Consider the following 25,000-nt stretch of genomic DNA (forward strand, 5'->3'; position numbering starts at 1 on the left):
CAGTTATCTGTAAAATCATTTCTTCTGCCATGAGATTAACAAAATCTACACCAGCTTAAATGTTATTTGCCGCCATCACGATACCACACGTCCCTCTTGCTCGACAAGTTTTCTTCTCCTCCTCAGGCTTGCTATAGCCAGCCATTTCTCACCTTCGACTTACGTCCATCTTCCTCTGCACGCACTTTACCTTTCTCCGATCACGTGCTGTCCTTTTTTTTCCTTTTCTTGTCACGCAAGTCTGCGCACACTTTCTAATTTGCATATGTGCTTTTTCGGCTACTGCTGCTAATATCTTTGTAAGTCAGGTATCCTACAGCTTCTGCTGATATTTTCCCACGCGCTCATACGCGCTCTGATACATAAAGATTTTACACGAACCACAAACACACACAATTTATATTTCTTATAACCATTTTTCTATTTTATGCCATCTCTTTCTCTCTATCTGTCTTTCTCTCTCTCTCTCTTTCCCTCCCTCTTTATCACGCCTGTCTACGCTTTTTAATTGCAAAAAAATAGTTTTAAAAATATTTCCACTCATTTCCGATAAATTCGTTGAATAATAATTATGAAGTATTGAAATCAACCATTAAATTAATGTGATAGATTGTTGTGGTGTGTCTTCCCTCTTCATTTTATCTTACCTTTTTTCGAATTCAATATTTTTCCATAAGAAGAAATTGAATCCTTTAAATTATCAATACAGTTAAGCGATAAATAAATGAATACAAAATTTATAGAGCTATATATATTTCTTCAACTAACAATGGTAGGCTTAGCAGGTAGTGTGTCGAACTGTTCCGCTCTGTAGTGAAACCCTCGCTACATTGATGAATCTTTAAAAGATTAAACGGCTGCTTTTAGACGTCTATATTCTTAATAAATATAATATACATACAGTAGCGTCCAAAACTTTGCAAATGATTCAAATTTTAGTATGTTATTATGGATGATAACGACTACCAGTTGTCAAAATTTCAGCTTTACACAGTTGTTATTTCTAACAAATATTAGGTTTTAAAATGTTGTCCCTTAGTTTTGGACGCTACTGCATGTAATATATTATAGGAGACCCAATATTTTCACACTGAAAACTACGGTGGAATTGAAAACATGAGATATCATTTTAAAACCAAGTTCGATGCTAAAATATTTTTTCAGTAAATCAAAACAATATAAACCAAATATTTCGGTAGACACTGACTTTCTTCAGTGACAAAGACATTTTTCTTCTATTGTCGAACTATAACGACAAATGGCATTGATAGCTGATCTATTCTGGTGATGTGTGTGTGTGTGTGTGTGTGTGTGTGTGTGTGTGTGTGTGTGTGTGTGTGTGTGTGTGTGTGTGTGTGTGTGTGTGTGTGCGTGCGTGCGCGCGCGGAGAGAGAGGGAGTGTCCGAAAATATGTGAGATGATCTTTAAGGATCATGGGGAATCTAGGTTTATATGTATTGATTTGCATATCAATGAACCTTCGCCCCCAAAAGACCTTATAAAAAGATTTAAGTCAAGACAGCAAGGATAGTCGAGTTCTTGGAACCGAATTGAACAGGTCGGAGTGTGGAATGTGGTACGAACGTTGACAAGAACCTTTTCTTTTTAATTACATTATCTATTATCTCTTTGGTATCGTTTCCGATTTTGAACCTAGAACATATTACCGAGACTATAGTATAGTTCATTCTCAGTTATACATCTTATTTTGCAGAATAAGGAAGAGTAAGGATATGGTAATTACAGTCCATTTCTTACAATGTACAAACCAATGAAATCGAACATACCAAGGGACAACATAGGGGAAATAAAGTCAAAGAACACGAATATGAATAGAAAAAGAAAGTTTTTACAGTCAGAAAAAATCAAGGGTTATTATAAAAATGTGTGGTATTTATAAATAATATCTAAATTAAATATTAATTAAAAAAGAAAGACATTCCCTTATTAGAATGCTTACAAAGAATATTAAGAAAAACATATCTTAATATAAATAAGAAAATTACAAATTTAAAAATAAAAATATTGTTAAATTAAAAAATGATTAAAACATTTTCAATAAACAAATAACAGTAACATAAATTGTAGTTTTTAAATATACAAAGTAGAACCAAGTTTGATGTTAATTATAAAGTAATAAACTTTAATGCTAACTCCTTTCGACTTTGTCAATTTACTTTGTCAATTGTCAATTTACAATTTACAAATCCGGGCGATTATGTTCCAATTCTATGGTTTCGATCTTAGCTCGAATATATATATATATATATATATATATATATATATATATATATATATATATATATATATATATATATATATATATATATATTACTTGCAAGAAGTGAACTGTTTAGAAAAAAACATAATACTCGTATACACACGTCTCAGTTTCTGTATTAATTAAAATATAATATTTATGCGTATTTTACGACCGGGCAATACCGAGTATCCTGCTTGTATATGTATAAACGAGGAAAAATCTAATACAAGTCAACATGGAGAGGTACAGATGCCATATATAGTTCAGTAAAGACCAAGTAAATCTCAATAGTATGGAAAGTCTAAGTAAGAAGAGAGACTCAAATTTTAATACCGAATGTATAAGTCTAGCATGAACAATTTCTTATAATAGAGTCCTATGATAGTAGGAGAGTTGACGTTATTAAATCTACATTCGGCGGAGAAGATTATTTCAAGATTCCAGTGAAAGGAATATATCACCTCATAATTTCCATAGAGTTCCCGGAAGTCGTGTACGCAAGTATATTGTCCTTGGGCCGATGGCGAAAATTCAAAAAGGAATAGGAGAGATAACAGTAAGCAGTAAAATATTGAAACTTAAATATTCAAGGGATATCTACATTAATAATACAATTCCTGCATGTTTTATTGCTTGTTTGTTTTTATTGTATATTTTTTTAATATTTATTATATTTTGTTTGATTTATTTTATTTCAACAGGCCACTCAAATATGTAAGCCATCAACGAAACAGTTAAGAAAACTAGTTGGAGATTTGAATTATTTTAATCCTCTTTCCATCTAAACATATTACCGCAACTGCTATCACTGATGGTCTGAAAAGAGTCCTTATTAAAGATTCACGAATAAAAGACAAAAGGAACTGACCCTTGCTAAGGGGCAGACCACACAATCGGAAGTACAAATCAAATACAAATACTCTTTTGAGTATTGGATTGGAATATTATTTCTTACCAAGTAAATATCACAAATGTTGAATAAATTGCGATCGTTCAAGTCCCATTCGGTCTACGATACAAACCAGAGACGCGGCAAGGGAGTATGGAACACAGAAGGTAAGAACACACAATTTACTCATGATCTCCTTTTTTTTTTCATTTGTTATGTATTATTGTTTGGCAGACAGTGTCAGGATTTTTTTTATTTAGTACTGATGGGACGATTCAATATTTTTCCCGATTCCGATACAATGGCCGATTCCGATTCTTTATAAATCTTTAAATATTTAACTATAAAGATACAATTTTTTGCCGATTACCGTAAAACACACATGTAAAATGTGCAGAAATGTTCTCTTACGTAACACTACACTTGTCGGGGATGATTAATAGATTTTTATTTTACTGCTAGTTTAAAATTAATACTTATTATTTTAACATTACTACTAGCAGTGTTAGATGTTTGTTTTAAACAAAATCAAATAAAGAAGACAATTGAAAGAATTGTTTTTGGCATCGGGAAATAGGCACAAAATTTTCCGATTTCAATACCGATTTCGATACCCCAAAAAAGTTCCGATATTTCCGATTCCCGATTCCGATTCTGATTAATCTTCCCAACACTACTATTTAATAGTTGTATTATATGTACATGTTATTTTTTATTTAAAACGCAAGAAAGTTAATTCTGTCTTTTAAAAAGATACACCTTTGAGATAAAACAGTTTTTAATTTCATTTCGTTAAGGAAAGTATGCGGGTATTTATGAAGGCTGATAATGAATCAACCTATCTCAAATTGTATCTTTATAGTTAAATATTTAAAGATTTAATAATGAATCAACCTATCTTCAAATTTTTTTTTTTTTTTTTTGCATCCCTCTGTCTGTTCTACAAGTATTTTAATGGTGAATGCTCTGGCGAACTGCAGACACTTGTGCCCCCACGACGTAGACACCCTCGACAAACCCGACAGGCAACTAAATCCCACCCCCACACTGTAGAGATCCCTAGATGTAAAAGATCTTTCTACTCCAGTAGTTTCTTCCCAAGAAACGCTAAACTCTGGAATTCCATTCCAGGTCCCTGCTTCCCCAACTGTACTGACATGCAGATATTCAAGTGTAACGTGAACCGACATCTTGCTGCCCAAATCCCAACATAGTACCCCTGTAGTTGTTGCCCCTGATAGTAGCCCCCTACACCAAAGTGGCAATGTGCCTTGTTTGGGATGAAAATGTAATAAAAAAAATTTTTTTTTTAAAAGAATGCAAATATGAAGCCGTTAAACAAAATAAGGATTACTACCCCTCTGAAGACATCGGATACTTACAGGAGAGACAATGTTAAGGTTTCTTTAAGTGAAAATGTTTCTGTGGAACCAACTGGATTTGAACTTGGCACACCCAGGTTGTCAGTCCGCTCAGCCGCTGTCACCGCCCAGTATTCTCGGCCCAAAAGGTAACGCGTACTTCTAGTATAGATATAATAACGCGAGGATCATCTTTTTTTTTTTTTAATTCATATGACGTTTTGGAATAAATTTTTAACATCTTCAGATGGGCAAAAACCGGAAGTAATCCATGTTTTTACCGAAAATAGCATGGCAATTCATTTTCAGGGTATGATCAATAAAAAAATGGAGAAGTTGATTTCAAATCGAATAAACAATTCGTTTTTATTGTTATTGAAAATTCCTTATGTTACAGTTTCCATATGGTTGTTCAATATTCCTCGTTTATGTGAATTGCTTTCCGCATCCGATATTTTTTATTAAGATTCAGCTGTTTTCGTTATTGCTGTCCGTTGGTATAGTTTCAATCTTCCATTTGATTCCAATTTCTCCCAGTCTTTTTTTTTTTTCAGTTTTTCGAAGTTGTTTTTTTAGTGCTCTGACATTTACTGAAATTATATTGTCTTTCTTCATGCTCCATATTCATTTCAGTTCTGTGGAAATTTCTGTGTATTGGTTTCTTTTTTCTTTCTTTCTTTCCTTTTTTTTTTTTTTTTGTTTTTGTCTATTTGATCTTTACCAGAGCAAAGGAAAAGAAGAAACTGGCAGCCATTACCCCCAGAGATGTAAACACGTGTCTAGACGAACTGAAACGATTCATTGTGCACTTATCGGCTTATTCATTTTCATCCTTAGTTGTGAATGACGTCAATAAAGGTGTTAAGTTTTGTACTTCGTCCATAAAACGTTTCTGACCGTGACTAATTCGTTATAGATCAAAAATATTATACTTTGTTACAAACACATATGTTCATATATACACAAAACTTGTAACTCTTTTTAACTCCAAAACAAAAATGCATAATTACTAGGTTTTTTTGGGGGGGTTTTTTTTAGTTTTTTTTTTGTTTTGTTTGCTTTGTTTTTATTTTTGTTTTGTTTTATTTTTTTACATTTGCTGTTGATATGCAAATGAAATTCGTTAGCAATTTACTGTTTCTTTTAGACTGAATGTAAAAAACTAACGATTATTTTGATGCAAAAATGTTGCCTTCCTTTTCGGTCAGTAATGATCGGAATGTGTATAATGAAAGACAATGTCCCACAACAAAAAAACATTTTCGGATATTTCTTGCAAATAATAATATCTGATTTTTTTTCTTCTTTTTCTTGTGCTAAATAATTAACAATTAACAAAGCCAAAAGAAATTCCCCGATGCGTTTCTTCATTGAAACGACATTTTCTTTTTTTTAATTCGAATTTTAGATCAGCTTCATCTGATGGTAAATTGGTTGTACATGCCCGGCGTTACTTGTGATGCACTGATATAATTTTAGCCTATTTTTGTAATAAAAAATGTGTAAATCACTTTCAGTTGAAAAACACACACAAGCACAAAATACAAGAATTTTTCACATAATTTTATTTATTTAAAAAATTGATTAAAAAATACACATGTAAGGGAGATAATTCGTATTTCGATCTTGAAGTTAAAGTAAGTATTATGTCCCTTATATTTTGAGAGTTTTAAAACATTATTTTAAATATTTTCAATTCTATCATTCTTCCTAATCGAAATAAGAATTTCGGAAATAAATTGCACAATGATAAGGACATCTGAGGGGAGCCTATCTCTTCACAATTAGGGGATTTACATCCGACCCTCCTTTTGAAGAGAAAAGTAAAAAAAAAAATTAAAATGTGTTACGGAAAACATGGCGAATACAGCAATCATTTACTTGACTAAGGCTGGCAATTGTTGACAGATTGGTGACAGAGAATGGTGGATGCCGGGCTTAAGGTCAGATCGATGTTGACTGACATCGGCTTCATAAATATTAAAATTCAGAACAATCTCTGAAAATTTAATAACAATATAAGTATTAATGCTTCTCTCTCTTCTCTGTCTATGTCGCTGTCTGCCTGTCTGTCTATCTGTCTGTCTGTCTCTCTCGCTCTCTGTCTGTCTGTCTGTCTGTCTGTCTGTCTGTCTGTCTGTCTGTCTCTCTCTCTCTCTCTCTCTCTCTCTCTCTCTCTCTCTCTCCACGAGGGAAGATTTGTAATTCAATTTAAATCAAAACTCGGCTCCGAGCAGTTGAAACTTAGATTCTGTTCGAGTCAATCGCAATCAGCTGGGATCTGTTCTTTATTAGCGACGGGCGGAACGTGCCAGCTCAATGTTTATGAGTTTTTAACATGCTTCTTTAATATTAAAAAAAAACTTGTTTTTATAAATAATATGTATTATTAACTTATTTTATACAATATACAATTTCAAGATCGAGTGTCTCGGCCAAGATGATTAATTCTAAGGAGAGAATTAATGACGATTAAAACTCGGCTACTAATGACGCCGAGAGCTTGAAAGCAAGACACATCAAACGGACGTAACAGACATCATATCGATCCCTTCGTTTAAAGAGGAAATGCTTATTGTCTGTGGACCATCGTTTTATCGTTTTGCTTTTGGAGGCTGATTACCCAGGACGCAACAACCTTTTCAGAGATGTCTCCGCAACAACCTTTTCAGAGATGTCTCCGTCTCCATGGTAAACAATAGTAGATATTTACATGCTGCCCATGTCAGTACGATGTGACACAAGGTCAGAAAGTGGGGATTTCAAGTAAGCGTCCCTAAAAGACAGGTATTTTGGCCTAGCAAACGTTGCCTGGACATCCCGATCAATATTTCCGGTAGGAGTGTTGTCCCTCAGTCCAACATGCATTGGGCCAGTTTTTGGCCCCGCACCTGTCGGACTGATTGTCAAGAAATTCTTGATTGGTACTTTCTACACAAGTCTCCAAGCAACTAAAGCAGCAATGAGATTTATCTTTCAACATAAACATTAATTGGACGTTAACGATAATAAAAGACATATGTCATGATATTAAAGTCTAAAGTCGAAAATCAGACTTTTCATATATTAGAAGTATAGGTAAACTGTAAAAAGTAGTTCATTTTTACAAACTTTCTTTAGTATTAGTTAATAATGCATTAGTAATAATAATACTACTTGTCAGTTTTAGATGAATGACCGCCATTTCAGCTTTACGATTTTGGAGGGATCAACAGAATTATTATATGGTTGCTTGTCATCGTTTAGAAATATGTAAATTAATTTAAAAGTGAAAAATATTATTTTTATTTGGAATTTAGTGTATTACTTTTTCGTCATATTAATTTATTTCTTGATGTACATTATATTGTATCATTGTATTATTGCATTATATTGATAAAAACGCCTTTTTTACTTACGAAAAAATGATAAAATAAAAAATCTTGATATTCTGAAACATCGTATCTCAAGTCAGTTGTGATTTCGTTCATCAGGAGGAGTATTCATTTTTTTCGATGATGTAGATATGTACAGTTCTAGCAACATTAAAAATTACAGCTGTCGTAGTTAGGGTTGTTTGAGAGATATTGCTCGCTTATACTACATGCATGACGTCAATTTTTAGCAAAGAAGTCTGCTTTACGAAAGTGAAAAATGAATTTAGAAAGATATTAAGAAAAAAAATACCGCCATTCGCACTGTCTCATATTGTAACCTGCGCTTTCCAATCATAGAATCCCTACTCATTCGCATAAACAAAACGATCCTCAACCAGGTTCAATATGAAGGAGAGGGTACGCTTAAGTGCTTTTAAACGATTATAATCGACTTTTCTAATAAAATCATCAAACGCATTTTTTTTTATTTATCACTCACCCGAAAACGACTCATGTAAGGCGAAAAGAATCGCGGCAATGAAGAGTTTTTTGTTTTTGTTTTTTTTTTTTTGTTTGTTTGTTTTTGTTTTTTTTACACTCGAATAGAACATTCTAACATTAGCCCGCCAAATGGAAAAGATGGATCGCGAGAGAAACAAACAGGAATTATCTCTGCTGTTCAATGAAACATGCATTAGCGAAAAAATGCTGCCCAAATTTATTAATTTACAAACTAATGCATGCAAAGAGTTTTATTCATTGGAGAGAGAGCAAAGCAAATTTTTTATGAAATGGTTTTTGACTGTTTAAATAAATCTAGTAAGATCTGAGTGTGTTTTTATTTCATGTCGAAATGGTATGTCGGAATAGAAATCAAATGGGAATAGGGAAGTGAAAGTTACTCGAACGTTCGAAAACATTTGATTTTGCTACTAAAAAGCAGAGGCGACCAGTGATGCAAGATACGACAAGATAAATATTTGCCACAAGATCCATTCTGCTTGGAAGTTGCATTAGAAATAAAATGACAGCATAGTAAGAACACTATCCCGTGAACTGAAAGTACTCTGTCGTCACTCCCAAAAACTAAATAAATAAATAATAACAAATAAAGTGATGACACCAATTCAAACAAAATAGTTATCAACGGTGAAAGAGAGTGGAGATACCAAGAAGGGAGAGCACCAACCACTGGAAGAATGCGGCGAGTACTGGAACTTTGTTGATGCTTGTTGTTTCAGAGAAGACCAATGGTCGTTTTCAACGAGAAATCAATGGTAAACGACTGTTACGATAATGCAAAGTTATTTACAGTGGTCTTCAAAGAAGGTGAGGTGTATTGAATATACGAAGAGATGTTTCTCAGAATCTAAGGAACACCACCGATATTCTCAGTGAGCAATCACGAATACTGACTTGTGTGAGAACTCCTAGTGAGTTGATTATAAAATTAGCATTATCGATTATTTATTTATTTCTTCTTTCTCTCATTCGTAGTTTTTCATTTTTTCTTTCTCGCATTTATTTGTTTATCTATTTCTTCTTTCGCTTATTCGATTTTCTTTCTAGCAATCGTTCATTTCTTTCTTTTTCCCCCAATTCATTCGTTTCTTTTTCTCTTTTCTCCATTTTTCCAATCATTCGATCTTTACTCTCCCTCTCTCTCCCTCTCTCTCCCTCTCTCTCTCTATCTCCCTCTCTCTCCCTCTCTCTCTCACACACACACACTCCCTTCCCCCTCTCTCTCAGTTATTCATTTTTTTCTTAGTCTTTCTTTTTCCCTTTTCGTTGTCGTCTTTGTCCTTTTGCGTTTTATATTATTTTTTATTCTTTCTTTTTACCCTAACCCGACATCAGATCTTACTGATGTTTTAATATGTCTTTTAATTTTTTTTAATTAACTTTTCATTTCTCATTCCCTTCCTGTTTGGTGATTCATCACACCTGGATTGAAACGTGCAGAGTACATTTGTACCTGCGGCCACCGAAGATCGTCGAGTCGCATACCGTGCATGCATGAGTGAATCTCCTCTTTCCATCGGCGGTCGAAGCAAAATGTGATATAACGTCAACCAAATCACGTAATCGGTGTTCAGTGTACAATAAAAGGGGACACACGCACAGAAATTCAATCGTCTGAATAAATCAATAAGTAGGCGAAGTGAGGCCTTTGAGGTTGCAAGTAAAATGGAATTATGGATGAGGAAGAAAGGTATATTCACAGACGTGCTGTGTGTATAATTGGAAATACATGTGATCGGGTGATTGAAGTACAGGCAGATTAAGTCGGTAATCGTCTTGTACAAAATCGATGTGCATTCAATTCTGGTGCGCGGTCGAGGTAAAGTATCTGTCTATCTGAAACAGCGAGTCTCATCAAAACGAAAAGACAAATCAGACAAAGTTTTATTATTTAAGTTAACATTTCTTGCCACAATCTTCAAAGTTGCAATTTTATGCATGGTGGAAGGGGAATACTAGACTAAAATGCAGAGTAACAGAATTCGTCAACCAGAAGGTAAAAGTAGTTTTTCCATTTGTGGATGCGTGTCAATAGTGATGATAACATTTTGATATGTATTACCTTATCATTTTTGCGGAGTATGTATTGTATATTTGTTCGGTTGCTGAGACCATTCTTCAAAAGCTCTATTTCTCTCATTTGAGGGTCGTGTTGTTGTCTTTCTCTCAAGCATCATCTCTTTGGGCTGTTTGTGTTCGTTCACCAGAAAGCATTCGTCCAGTCATTGTTTCCTCCTTTGAGCAGAGTAGTGTATATTCATTCAAAAATATGCGATCAAAAGGAACATATTATTCCAGCTGTTGTTGCTGCTGCTGCTGCTGCTACTACTGCTACTATTACTACTACTATTACTACTACTACTACTAATAATAATAATAATAATAATATTAATAATAATAATAATGCAAATGAGAAATCATAGGTAAGCGGCTGTTGCGATAACGCCAATTCATCTGCAAAGATTATCGAAAGAGGTAGAGAGTACTGAAAATCTGGGAAGAGTTGTTGTCACTCGAACTCCACAGACCACCATAAGTTATTCTCAAAGGGAAATCTTTAATTATGGCTTCTGTGACTACTCCTAGTGAGTAAATAATAATAATAATAATAATAATAATAATAATAATAATAATAATAATAATAATAACAATGATAATATAGCCCATAGTCCAGAAAAGGTGATTACTACTCTTGCATCACAAAAATGAACAAGACATGGAGCAGCGAAACTGAAGATAAAATGTGCGAAAAGCAAAACGGAAATCAGTCATTTTTTACGGCCTACAAAAAAAATGATGAATATGACCCGACGGTCGGCACTTTGCCTTTGTATACTATGCTACAAAATTGTCTACACCAAAATAGGTATATAGTATCCTATTTTAGCTCTAACTAAAAGTTGCAGGAATTTAATTTTATCATTCCGTATACGAATTCAATTAAATAGAATGAATATTAATAAATTTTTAAACTAATACACATTCAATGCAGAGTTGACTTTAGAATAGTTGATTTGTCCTCTTAAGAGAATTATCCTTAGGGATTATTTCAATAGCCTGCTCCGATTATTAAGGTAGAATGGCTGATATAATTAGGATATACTGATTAAGGTTTTGGGGCAACAAATACACACGGATAATAATAATATAATTTATATTATTTAAAGTAAATTAGATGGGTTGTTCTAGAATCTGCTTAACTTGACAGACACTTTTGGGCAATAATTTTGATTAGATTAATAGAATAAGAGGTCAGTTTTTCAGTCTAATATACTAATTGTAATTAACAGCTTGAGTAAGAATCGACTTTTTAATCAACACAAGTTTTAAGTTAAATAGTAACGCACTTCATTAAATTATAAATTGTAAATAGGTTTTAAGTACTTGAAATGGATAACAATGAATGGAGGTTTTACATAAAAGTAAACTGGTATTCAATTGGGGATACATATATAATACTTAACTTTTTTTTTCTGAAAGGAGTCATGCGGAAATGCAACTGAAATAGGTGATTAGTAAGACAGGTTAATTCGTTAATGGAAGACTCTACATTATAAGGACGAAATGAGTCATATGTCAGGGGGTTTCCTCAGTGGGGTAGGAGGATTTTAGAAAGGAGTTGCAGTCTATTTTCTTTCAAATTAAATAGATCATATGATTGGACTATTTCGGAAACTATATATGTTCAATTAAGCAAAAATAATTACTTATAATTCAAATGACTAAAATACACTGCATATTGGTTTGTGAGTGCTATAAAAGTTGTTTATATCTACATCTAAAATCTTAAGTTTATTTTCGCTAGAATTTATATTATCTGTTATAGATTATATATTAGACAGGGTGTGAGGCTATTACTTCGTGTTTACGAGGAAATCTAAGATAAAGGCAGCATACGGTATCTTTATTAACTTTTTAAACCAATGATAGTTTCGTATCCGACCTTTATAATAATATCTAATAGTAAACGGACATTTTCTAAAATATATAAGTTTTATCCAGTTTTGAGTTAGGTATCGAAAATTGATTATCCTCGCTCTGTCGGTAAAATCTAAGATGGCGGCATAAGAATCTTCCAAAGTGGTATCAGATGTTTGAGGAGGTGGAAATTTTTCTCTAATTATCATTTTTAAAGTGAGTTTTTGTATTTTTGACTTGCCGATCTTTTCATATTAATGAACTTTCTTACTTTTTATTTTGGAATACTATCTCTGTTTTTAATCAATATTCGATCATCTCTGAAGAGCACCCAAATAAACCAAAGGAAATATTTTTCGTTGCGGGTTGCGAAACGTGCGAAAGACAGTAACGAGAAAAGTATAAGGCATTCGCCGAAAGAAAAAATATAAAAAATAAACAAAAATTTTGATTGTAAACTGATAATTTCCTTTTCTTATTGAAATGTAACCATTCTGTATGAACTAAATTTGTTATTTGAAATCATTGGAACGATATTATAATATGCTTCCAAATAACAAGTTTAGTACATACATTTATGAACATATATATATATATATATATATATATATATATATATATATATATATATATATATATATACCTTAAAACTATATTTTTCTATAAACTCATGAATATATATATGTATGTCTTTTTGTTTTTTAATTTTATTTCGTATTTGATGACGTTAAATATCTATAAAAAAAAGCGACCCGTGTACCGACGTTGCTCGATATACAGATTCGGTACCTCCCCCTTAAAAATAAATTAAACTACGGTTGTCATCCACGGAAAATAGCGAACACTGGCTAACGTGGCCACAATGAGATCATCTGGCTTCCACTTTCGGACACTGTCTGGCAGTGGCAACTACCGGAAACCACTTGCTGTCACTAGCTGTCACTGTCATCACTGGGGTTTTACTAGTGATTCGTGTTGATTAGGGACGATTACTTGCGAATACTGATGGGCACTGGCTTCCTTTGTAACTGGCAGTCACTGGTAGTCATGATCTGTGTCGGCCTCCATTGGACTGCTCCGAACTGAAATTGCCTGTCTTCAGCTTTCGGACATTGTTGGGCACTGGCACCCACTGGATTCCTGTGGCGGGCATTCATGGTTACTAGCAGTTTGTGCTGTTTTGAAGCTGTTACTTACATTTACTTGCGTTTACTGGTAGACACTGGCTGCGTTTCTAACTGTTGTGGTCGGTTCTCAATGTTTACTGTTTGCCATGACTAATATTGGGCTCAAATTAAATTGTCTATCTTCAATAGCGAGCACTAGTGATTATTGGCATTTTTAGACGGTTAGTTGCGTTTGGTCATTGTCGGCCCTTATTGATTATGACCAGTGTACTGTCAGTCAGTGGGGGGCACTATTGGTCAGTAGCGGTTATGACGGTGATTGATTCAGGTGGTTGCTGTTGTTTCTGGACAGAGGCGAGTACTTATGGAAACTGTCTGGCAAATCGTCTGTTGTCAAGCACTGGCGAGCACTGCTGCTTCAAGTTGATTAGTGCTGTTTTTACAGTGTAACTGCTGTTTTGATTACTTGCTAGTATTAGCGTTTCCCAGCGGTCACTGGCGGTCACTGGATTAAAATCTAGAAAACTACAGTCATACAACCATTATATATATATATATATATATATATATATATATATATATATATATATATATATATATATATATATATATATATATATATATAAATGTAATTCTTGGTTCGTTCAAAGTCGATAGAACCATATTTCTACATTACCAATTTAATAGAAATTTTCAGAAAATCTATTTTTATAGTCAAGGAATGTTTGCATGTTATTAAAATAATTTAACATTGCGAATTATAAAAATATTAAATTAAATAAAATTATTTTTCGTAACTGCGAGATTATCCGCCATTTAATTTCCGGTAGAAATGAGCCTTTCACTTATTGAGATAAGTATTATTTGTATCAATTTTTATGATACTCATGCAGAGAGTGATCCGTGCTGAAATAATAACGTTATTATTTAAAAAGCCATTCTTAACATGGGGAGGGGAGAGTGTTTTGTACCTATTCTGTACTTTAACCTTACAATTGAATTTAAAAAAACATATCATAAAACTTTCATTAAACGTGGAAATACGATTTAAAAAATACCGCGGATCACTCTCTGCATTAGCACTATTTTTATTTATTGCGGACTATTATTCTCGTCTTTACTAGTTTTTGTTTCACGACTTTTTGGCCAACTATTCCTCTGGCTTTCATGAAAAAAAGTAACTACTTGGGAAATTATTTTTTCCTTTTATAAATGTTTAGTAACTTTTTCCTTTTAGTATTCTTAAAGAGTAAAACTTTTCTTATTCATGAAAAGAGTTAAGCCTACGTAAATAAATGAATAAATAAATAAATGTTTTACACGTGACAAATTATCAATAAATGGTTTAGTTACTTTTTTAAAAAATTATTTATGAAAAGAGTTAACGTAAATAATGTTTGTAAAAGTGCGAAAGGCAACCAAAGTAAGTGGCGTAGTTGTACAACCATCACACCCGTGCGTAATTTCTATACTTATAGGTTTTTGGAATTTTTTTTTCACTGGATTATTATTGATTGGACACTAATTAAACAGATTATTAAAAAGAAATTAAAAAAAGAAATCATTATTTCGACATTTGAAAGTGGTGCTCACTTTTTAGTTACACGTTCTGATAAATCAGTCACCCATTTTGTAACCAATAAAAACGCGGTATATCAAAACCATAGAAAGTAAAAATAATATGAGCCTCTACAACATTTGTAAGTCAGAAATATATTTGTTTCTCAAAGAAAAAAAAATACATTGAACATGACTTTTTTTTATTGTTTTTATAAAGTTTCGAGTTTTTTAATTTTTTTTTTTTTACTCATTTAGTTAAAAGTCAGTTTGTGGGTGTTTTTTTTTGTTTTTTGTTTTTTGAATAATTTGTTTTATGAAAGGTGAGTTTGTTGGTGTTTCTTTATAATAATTTATCTGTTTTTATGAAAGGTGAGTTTTTTTTTGTTTTTTTTCAAAACTTTTGTTTTATTTTTTTTATTTTTTAAGTAAATTTCACTAACATGCTGGAGAAATGTTTAATAATTTGGTATTTTTTTAGATTAGGTCCACCTTCACAATGTTCCGTTAAATGACGACATACATAGGTTTTCGAGTATGCTGAATACGGAAATCGCATTGAAATTTTGCGGAAATAAGTAGTCATCAAGATATAAAAAGTTGTATTATGCATTTTATTCTTTGGCGGCCATCTTTTTACGTGCGCATGCGCCATAAACAAATGCACGCGCGTAAAAATATGGCCGCCAAAGATTACAATGCATAATACAACTTTTTATATCTTGATAACTACTTATTTCTGCAAAATTTCAATGCGATTTTCGTATTCAGCATAGTCGAAAACCATCACAAGTCGTCATTTAAAAGAAAATTGAGGAGGTGGATCTAATCTAAAAAATGACCAATAATTTTCCATCTCGTACGCCTTCCGATACATTGCTTCGTCAACATGCGACCATTCTATATCTCCTGAAGACACTTCTGTATTTAGAAAAAAAAATTGGTGACCGATTTACCAGAACGTGGTAACTAAAAAGTGAGTACCCCTTTCAAATTTTGAAATTATTTATTTAATTTTTTTCTTTTTTTTTTTTTTTTTTTTTTCATAATCTGGTTAGTGTTCAATCAATAATAATCCAGTGGAAAACTTTCAAAAAACCTATCAGTATAGAAATTCGCATGGGGGTGATGGTTGTATAACTCCGCCACGTAAGTAAATAAATAAAAAATGTTACATGCGCATGCGTTAGCCTTGACTAGTGGGGGGGGCTAAGGAAACGACCATTAAGTAATTCTGCGGGTCGCCATGGAACTCAACGCCCAAGAAGTACCAAAATAGTTTTCATGATATGAAGAAATTTCTTTCGAAAAGTGGGTGATCACTTTTCCATGTAAATTTAACTTAAAATTAGCACCCACTTTCTGGCCACCTGAGGAAGGGGCATCTATTTTCGTGTTTATTAGCTTAAAGGTTTTTTGACAAGGCAGTTTGGTACGCGAGTGCATATTTAACAGTCTTCGTTTATGCTTATGCGTAGCATAAACAAAGGCTACGTCTGTGAAATTGAAAATAGTCCCAGAGTTCAGGGGTTATTACCATGCAAAAGAAATCAAACAAAAAACTTTTTAGCCAAGAAACACACACACACAAAAAAAATAGCATCCATTTTTTTTCTGTCGGATTCATTTGCTGTTTTTATTGAAAATTATTTTCTCCCGGTGAAATATATCCAATGAAACACCGTGTTATAAATTAATGCCCAATAACATGTAAAGTTGTATTATTTCATAATGTCATATATATATATATATATATATATATATATATATATATATATATATATATATATATATATATATATATATATATATATATATATATATGAGTGCGTGTATCATACATACAGTATTCTTATAATATGTGCATCAAAATTATTTATTAATAAATATTTAATTATTAGTAATAAATTATATATGTGCGTTATCGCAACACCTATTTACCATTGATTTCTCGCTGACAACGACCATATGTCTTCACTGGAATTTGGGTTACAACTGGCTTCTCTTAAGGCTCCAGTAATATCTGCACTCATTCAGCGTAAGCCTGAGCAGTGTTTTCTCTCTTCGGTCCTTTCATCTTCCTTAATCTTTCACAACTATTTTGTGTGGTATCAGCCAAGGCTAATGCCTTTCGTCCTCACTGGAATTTGAGTAGAAATAAGGCCCCAATCCTTTTCGCATTCATCAAGTGGAAGCCAGTGCTTTTTCTCCTCAGTCTTTCCATCCTCTTTGACCCTTTACTATTTGGTGCGTTGGCAGTGGTGCTGACGAGGGGGGGGCAGGGATAGAAAAAGGAGAAAAGAAAAAGGAGTTGTTATTATTATTATTATTATTATTATTATTATTATTATTATTTTACAAAGGAGTTACCACTTATCAAGGTCCGGGGGCCACTCGAGGATAAGGCTTAATAAGTGTACAGTGGTCAACGGAACAGTGACGTAGTAACTGTCAGTAATGGCATTTTGGTAAATTAGATGACTTAAGGGGATGGCTCATCAAGAACTTGTTTACGTTGGACTTGAAGGCGATCATATTATGGTCAACCGGAAAGCAGGCAAATGGAAGAGAGTTCCACAGGTGTGCAGTTCTAAGAAAGAAGCTTTGTTCATAGAATCTACATTAAGGTTTCGGCACGGATAAAGAGTAGGGGAAATTATTGATAGTGTTTTCAGCTAAACGAGTGTTTTTCGTGAAAGTTTGGCGAGGAGAGACCATAGATTGGAGCTCAGACAAGCACTTGCCATGAAAATAATGACAAAGCAGGGGCAGTTTCGCAACGTCTCTTCTGTGAGAAAGAGGTTGCAGGGAAGACAAAAAGGCATCCCCTTCTAGAGGCTACGAAGTCTATTTTGAACTCTGTCAAGGTAGGAATTGGTCTTTCTAGCAGCTTCTGCCCAGATGTGGCAAGAGTACTCCATCATTGAACGTACCTGGCTCTTATATAGGTATTATTATTATTATTATTATTATTATTATTATTATTATTATTATTATTATTACAAATAACACTACACTCTAATTCGATTATTTCTTTGTAGCAAAATATTATGCTATTACACCCGAACACTGGTCATTTCTCTTATATTCAAAAGCAGCATTAAAGTATACATTGTGTGGAAAGCGAAGGAAAGGCTGACTGAAAGGTGTGTAAATTTGCCCCGTTGTACGCGTCCGTGCGACAAGTGAGAGCGCACGCGATCGTTAAACTGGCGTCACGTGACCAATGTCCTCTACGGCAACTTGTAAAAAGAAGAGCTTTTTTTTTTTTTTTTTTTTTTTTTTCACCGTAGCAGCCGTAAACATTTATTTAAAAGCACGAAGGGAGGCAGAAAGCAACAGACAAGAAAAACTAAAACAAAAAGAATTGTTGCAGCAACAACGGGGAAGTGAAAATATATATCCCGAAAGAAAAGAAAAGAATAATCAAAAAGAAAAGCGGTCGAAACTACCGCAAACGTCCCGTAAAGGTTTGCTTCTGTTGTTGCGCTTCTGTATACAATACAACAGTATACAAACAGGAACTTTGATATATACGCATACATATGTAGAAAGAGAGAGAGAGAGAGAGAGAGAGAGAGAGAGCGAGAGAGAGCGAGAGAGAGAGACATGTGTCAGGATTCATGTATGTTTAATCTCATAATTACCTCGGGATTAAAAAAAAAAAGAAAAGAGAAAAACGTGATTTTGAACAGCAAGCCATTCGACGAGGGTCGCGTTATGTCATTTGGATTAACACAGACATTCATTAATGCGATTTCAAGTTCAATAACAAAAAAAAACAAACATTATTTAGTTTTTAAATTTCCAATTTAAATTTTATTTTAACCTCATCGTCTTTGGGATCGTTATTCTACTTTCTAGCGTTCTCTGGCATCTCCATAACACCCTCCCCCCTTCTCTCTCTCTCTCTCTCTCTCTCTCTCTCTCTCTCTCTCTCTCTCTCTCTCTCTCTCTCTCTCTTACTTTCACCTTGGTCTATCAAAAAAATTCGAACAAGAGAAAACCCCACCATCCAGGGGTCAAATGTTTCTCCTACGTTTCATATCACGGAAGGTGTGCGATAAATCGGGGTCTTATGATTTTACCCAGGGTTAGTATACCAACATTTATTTGCCGTTGTTTCTATTGATTGATTGACTGTTGTTGTTGTTGTTGTTGTTGTTGTTGTTGCTGTTGTAATTCGGATTGTCCGATACACAATCAATATTAAATGTTATGACTGGTTTTCACTGTATAAGGATTATATTTATGGAATAAACACACACACACACACACACACACACACACACACACACATACACACACACACATATACATACACGCGCGCGCGCACAAACGCACACACACTTATCTGTCTGTTTATATCAATGTTTCAATGTGTTTATATTGTTCATATTCTCTCTCCATCAACTAACTATCTAGCTGCACACACAGTCACACATAGACATTATCTTACGGTATAGACACACACATATACACACACGTATGTGTGTATGGCTGTACCGTGAGATATATGTATATGTGCGTCTGCGTCTCTAAATAGGTTGACAGAGCAAATACGAACAATATAAAAATGCCGATATTTATGTGTATATATATATATATATAAATATATATATATATATATATATATATATATATATATATATATATATATATATATATATATATATATATATATATATATATACAAGCAGACTCTAACGTTAGGAGACTGAAGGTGTTGGAGGCATTGTATATAAAAGTGAGACAACCCAAAATAAACAATATAAATTATGAATCCAGCAAAAATATTTTAAAATGCCTCTGTTAATGTGTATATATATATATATATAAAAAAGACTGTCCAATAAATTTGTATATAAATAGCCCACATAAGCCAAAAACGATCTTATAGTACGATGTAATTTTAAAACACGACCTTATCATTCGACGTAATTTTAAAACGACTTTTTATATAACCAGTCTGACGATGGCGGAAACGCCGAAAGCGTTCGCAGACTACGGAACACTTTTACACCATTTTACATATAACACAAGAAGGATTGTTCGAAAACTGGAAAAAATAAAACGGAAAATTGTCAAACAAGAAAATGCTGTGCTGTTTAACAATATATGCTTAAAGGAGAATATGCTGCCTAAATATACACAATATATATATATATATATATATATATATATATATATATATATATATATATATATATATATATATATGCAATTATAGAGTTGTGTGTATATAAATCTTATAAATTGACCACAAACTATTAAACATAACAGTTTGATGAATATTTACATTTGGCCTTCGGGACAAGATCAAAGTGTAGTATCTGTTCTTCAGATGCTGCACTTCAATTTCTTGTTCTCTGTCAGTGGAAGAGAAATCCTTCACGACTGAGACAATTTTATTTTTGTTCCTTTTCTCCACGTTAAAAAACGACCCTGGTGTCTAACTCTGTACCGTGGGGAGGCATTGTAAATAGGAACAACAGAGCATATATATATATATATATATATATATATATATATATATATATATATATATATATGGTAAAATATATATATATATATATATGGTAAAACTGGTAATTAGTAAAAACCTGAAGAGAGTGCTCAATACTATTGTAGAGCAAATATGTGTTTTATTTTTTTATTACCGTTTTATCTGTTTGGTTACATATGTTTCCGATGTTGGGCCATGTTTACGATCCAACAGCCTCGTCAGACCTTACAGAAGTGGTTGTTAGTATTAGGAAGAAGTGTTTTAGAAGAAATACGAAAGAAAAAGAAACACTTCTAAAACACTTCTAAAATACTTCTAAAACACTTCTTCCTAATACTAACAACCACTTATGTAAGGTCTGACGAGGCTGTTGGATCGTAAACATGGTCAAACATCTGAAACATATGTAACCAAACAGATAAAACGGTAATAAAAAAATTAAAAAAAACATATATATGTATATATGTGTGTGTGTGTGTGCGCGCGCGCGTGTGCACACGCCAAACAGATAGTTTGTGTGTACGATGCACCAAACAAATAGTTGAAATAGAGAAATTTAAATACTATGAACACACTAAAATATATTGTCATGAACTAAACTTATTGATCGTAAAAATAAATAAAACAAACAATACATTAGTTAGTTTAAGGAGCAGTCAGAGACGCAGCACTATTTCCATTATTTTCACGTGCAAATTGTACATGTGAACGTATTTGTAATTTATGGACATTTCATAGTATGTCTTCGTGTGTGTGCATGCGCGTGTGTTTGTGTAAATTTTACACAAAATTTTTTTCAATAGCTCAGTTGTGTAGGATTAAAGCTATATGTTTGCATTTATTATTATTATTATTATTATTATTATTATTATTATTATTATTATTATTATTATTGATTGTTTTCAAGGAGAGATCCTTCATGACCAGTGTGAAAGCTCCTTGTGAGCCAATAATAATAATAATAATAATAATAATAATAATAATAATAATAATAATAATAATAATATATTAACTACATTGAAAATAGCTCTTAAAAATTCACAAAAAATCATTTTTATTTTCCATTCAAGGCATAGAATTGTTTCAGCCTACCACTAAAATGTTCACAATTGATGATATATATCTATTATTGGTAAGGCCATCGTCAATGCTTATGTAAATAAATAAAATGGCAATCCTTCACCGAGATACTGTGTTGCATTCCACATTCATTTTATGATTTGTATTGTTAAGGAAGTATTTTTCATAATAGGGTTCTAGCATCATGCGCGTTGCATAAGTATTGTGTGCTACTAATACAAACTTTAAAATAAATATAAACTTTAAATAAAGTAAATAAGTTAAAATAAATATAAACTTTAAAATAAAATATATTGTGTGCTACTAATACAAACGTTCTTACTATTTACAGACTAGTCTGAGAAAACATATTGACTAACATTTGTTGTGTTAATCGTGGTCATTTTTCTACTTTTCTTGGCTTAATCAATTATTTTGTTATTCCAAATGACGTCATTAGATAATAGGCTCGTCAATTACTGGTAGCTAACAGTAAAAAATATTAACATCTACACGACTCACATGATGAAGAAACCATTCTAAATTCTGCGCTCAATTTAAATAATGTATATTCGAATAGTATCAAAAGAAAAAACATCTTTTCTATTATTGTCATAATTGCCTTTACGTAAGCAATCGCCTAAGATCTCATTTTTTTGTTTGTTTGTTTGCTTTTGTTTTTATTGCATTTTCACCCCACACAAGGCACGGTACCACTTTGATGTAGGGTAGCTACTATCTGGGACATAATTGCAGGGATACTATGAAGGAAGTTGAGAAGCAAGATATCTGTTGTAATTATTAAAGGAAAGAAGCTTAGTATTAGCAGCACGTAATGTTGTCATCAATTTTTGTCCCCATTCAACTACTGGGTTCCGCCATTGCCTTAGATATGTGTTCATTTCTTTTCCCATCGTGCTTGTTATAGAGCGTCGTGTTGTAGGCAAATATACACGTCTCAGAGACAATTTTATCAGTGAGGTCATTTATGAATATCAAGAATAATAAAGGTCCAAGGATCAACCCTTGAGGCACGCCCGCATTTATATCATATTGTTTTGACTGTGTCCTTCGAGGATAACCTTGATTCTTCTCTTACTTAAAAAGGATTTAATTAGGTTAAGTATTCGTCCAGTAATACCGTATGATCTGATTTTCCTGAGAAGACCCTCATGCAATACCCTGGCAAAAGCCTTAGACATATCTAGGGATACTATCCTACATTCCTCTGCTTTATCTAGTGCATGGTAAATATGTTCAGAGATTACAGTTAGGATATCAGCAGTAGAACGAGTTTGCTTAAATCCATATTGTTAGTCAGACAGAAGTTTAGCAACTGTAAGGTGGTGGACTTGCGCTTGATTAATTATAAATTCAAATGTTTTGGCGAAAAGAAAGTGGAGGCTAGTGGGGCGATAGTTTAATGAGTCAGTTCTTTCGCCAGAATTCTTGAAAACTGGTACCACAGAAGCAGTTTTCCAGCAACCAGGAAAGCATGATTCTTCAAGGCATTTGTTAAAGAGTTTAGAGAAAACTGAGACAACCTCAGCGGAGCATATTAATAGTACAGCCGAGATGAAATCAATTCCACATGCTTTTGAGCTCTAGGTTTTTTATGATGTCATGTACTCGAGAAGGGATGATTTTTAGATCATTTAGTATGGTCTCTGTCCACAAAGGAAAATCAGGGAGGGAGTGGTTTCCTGGGTCCAATGTAGTGTTTGAGACAAACTGACTGGCAAGCATGTTAGCCATCTCGGTTGCCGTGCAAACAACCTAATGATTGTTGGATAGCGGGGGAATTCTTGATTGCTCATTATTTACTACATTGTTGTAGATTTTCCAGAAATTTCGAGTTCTTAATTTCTGTGCTGAAAGGCGTTTTCTGGTGGTTTTGGTGTATTCTCTCTTAGCTGTGGCTATTTCTTTCTTACAATTACTTCTAGCTTCTATAAACTTATGTCTGCTTGTACTGGGTTTATGCCGGATAAACCTGCGGTATGCAAGCTGTCTTTGAGAAATGGCAGCTACGCAAGTAGGAGTAAGCCATAGGGGAGAGTGGGGTTTGCTATAGAACTTCTGTGTGGGAACACGTGCTTCAATTGCCGCTTTGAACCATTCAGTAGTCGCATTTGCACACTGTTTTGCAAGAAGAGAAAGAATATTTCCCCATGGGGCATCTCTGTCTAAGTCCTTTCGGCAAAGTGGGAGATGGCCAGGCATGTTAAAGTGTCTAGAGGGGATGGAGGAATGTAGGTTAGTTTCATTTAGCGCCAAGATATCAAGGAAGTTTGTTAGAAGAAACAATTTAACATCATCTAAATTAGTTCTAAGCCCGCATATATTTGTGAATGCAAGCCTCAAGGGAGGAGGCGATTTGGTTTTGTTTGAGTTTGCGCCTGGTTTAATCGTATTTTTTTTTTTTATTGAACTCTAATTTTATTTTATCTAAAAATTTAAATTTTAGGGTGAGAGGTGCTGTACAAAGTGGTTGTGTCGAATACCAAACATGCAACATAATTTGACCATCAGCCGACTCTTCATCTACAGGATTGTGGCTTCGTTTATTTATACTATTTCCTGTATATGCTAGTATTTCTATAGATTCAGTAATGCATAAATTGCCTCTTTTATGTTTATTTAATAAATATTTACTGATAAGATTGTCTATTCAATCGTAAACTTAATATTTTTCCTATATTTTTCTTTATATATGCTACTTATGGATTTATTTCCTTCTATAAATTTTATTAATAGAAATTGCATGATTATTATTTCTTAATTTGAATGGTCTGTCAGTTGAAGCAATATATGAAGGTTTATTTCCTACAATGGTGTTACATTTATACACTATACTTTCGGTGAAACATTCAACAATGGGCATTTATCGTTTCGTCTGCAATTATATTTTGTTGCTATGCCTAACTTTTCCAATCCATCTATAGTTTAGATTTGTTTGATGGAATTATAGTGTTTTTAATATTTACCATTTATATACATATATATATATATATACATATATATATATGCAGACATATATATATATATATATATATATATATATATATAGGTATGAACATATGCATGCATATGTATATATATGCATATGTATGTACATTATATATACATACGTTTGTAAAGAAATATATACTTATAATTAATACACTCATGAGCAAATAAATGGGCCAAGAATGAAAGAAGGAAGAAATCGATTTTTCAATATTTTTCCATGAATTTTTGTTAATCTTGACTGAAAATTTCTATTTTGCAAATCATTATTATTATAGCATATGATAATGTGGACAAATTAATCCTAAAAATGGTAGGACCGCATATTGCTGAGGATATAAAAAACCGAATTGCAGGATTAAGGCAGTCCAAAATGACTTACAAGCAGATTTTTGATATTTTAAGAAAAGAAGAAGTGAAAACATCTCTTTCT

General features: G+C 33.0%; 1 protein-coding gene across 4 annotated transcripts in view; it reads left to right on the forward strand.

The window, feature by feature from the left end:
• The window catches only part of LOC145248365 (CTD small phosphatase-like protein), a 574,218-nt gene that overhangs the window by 32,621 nt on the left and 516,597 nt on the right, over positions 1 to 25,000 (forward strand). For all 4 annotated transcript variants that reach the window (XM_080110292.1, XM_080110287.1, XM_080110288.1 and 1 more), the window contains exon 2: positions 2,965 to 3,319. In XM_080110292.1, the coding sequence (XP_079966418.1) occupies positions 3,235 to 3,319 (85 nt within the window). In that variant the 5' untranslated portion in view covers positions 2,965 to 3,234. The remainder of the gene's footprint in view (positions 1 to 2,964; positions 3,320 to 25,000) is intronic.

This window comes from Euprymna scolopes, chromosome 26, assembly GCF_053919585.1.
Source record: "Euprymna scolopes isolate OS-2025 chromosome 26, ASM5391958v1, whole genome shotgun sequence".
Lineage (NCBI taxonomy): Eukaryota > Metazoa > Mollusca > Cephalopoda > Sepiida > Sepiolidae > Euprymna > Euprymna scolopes.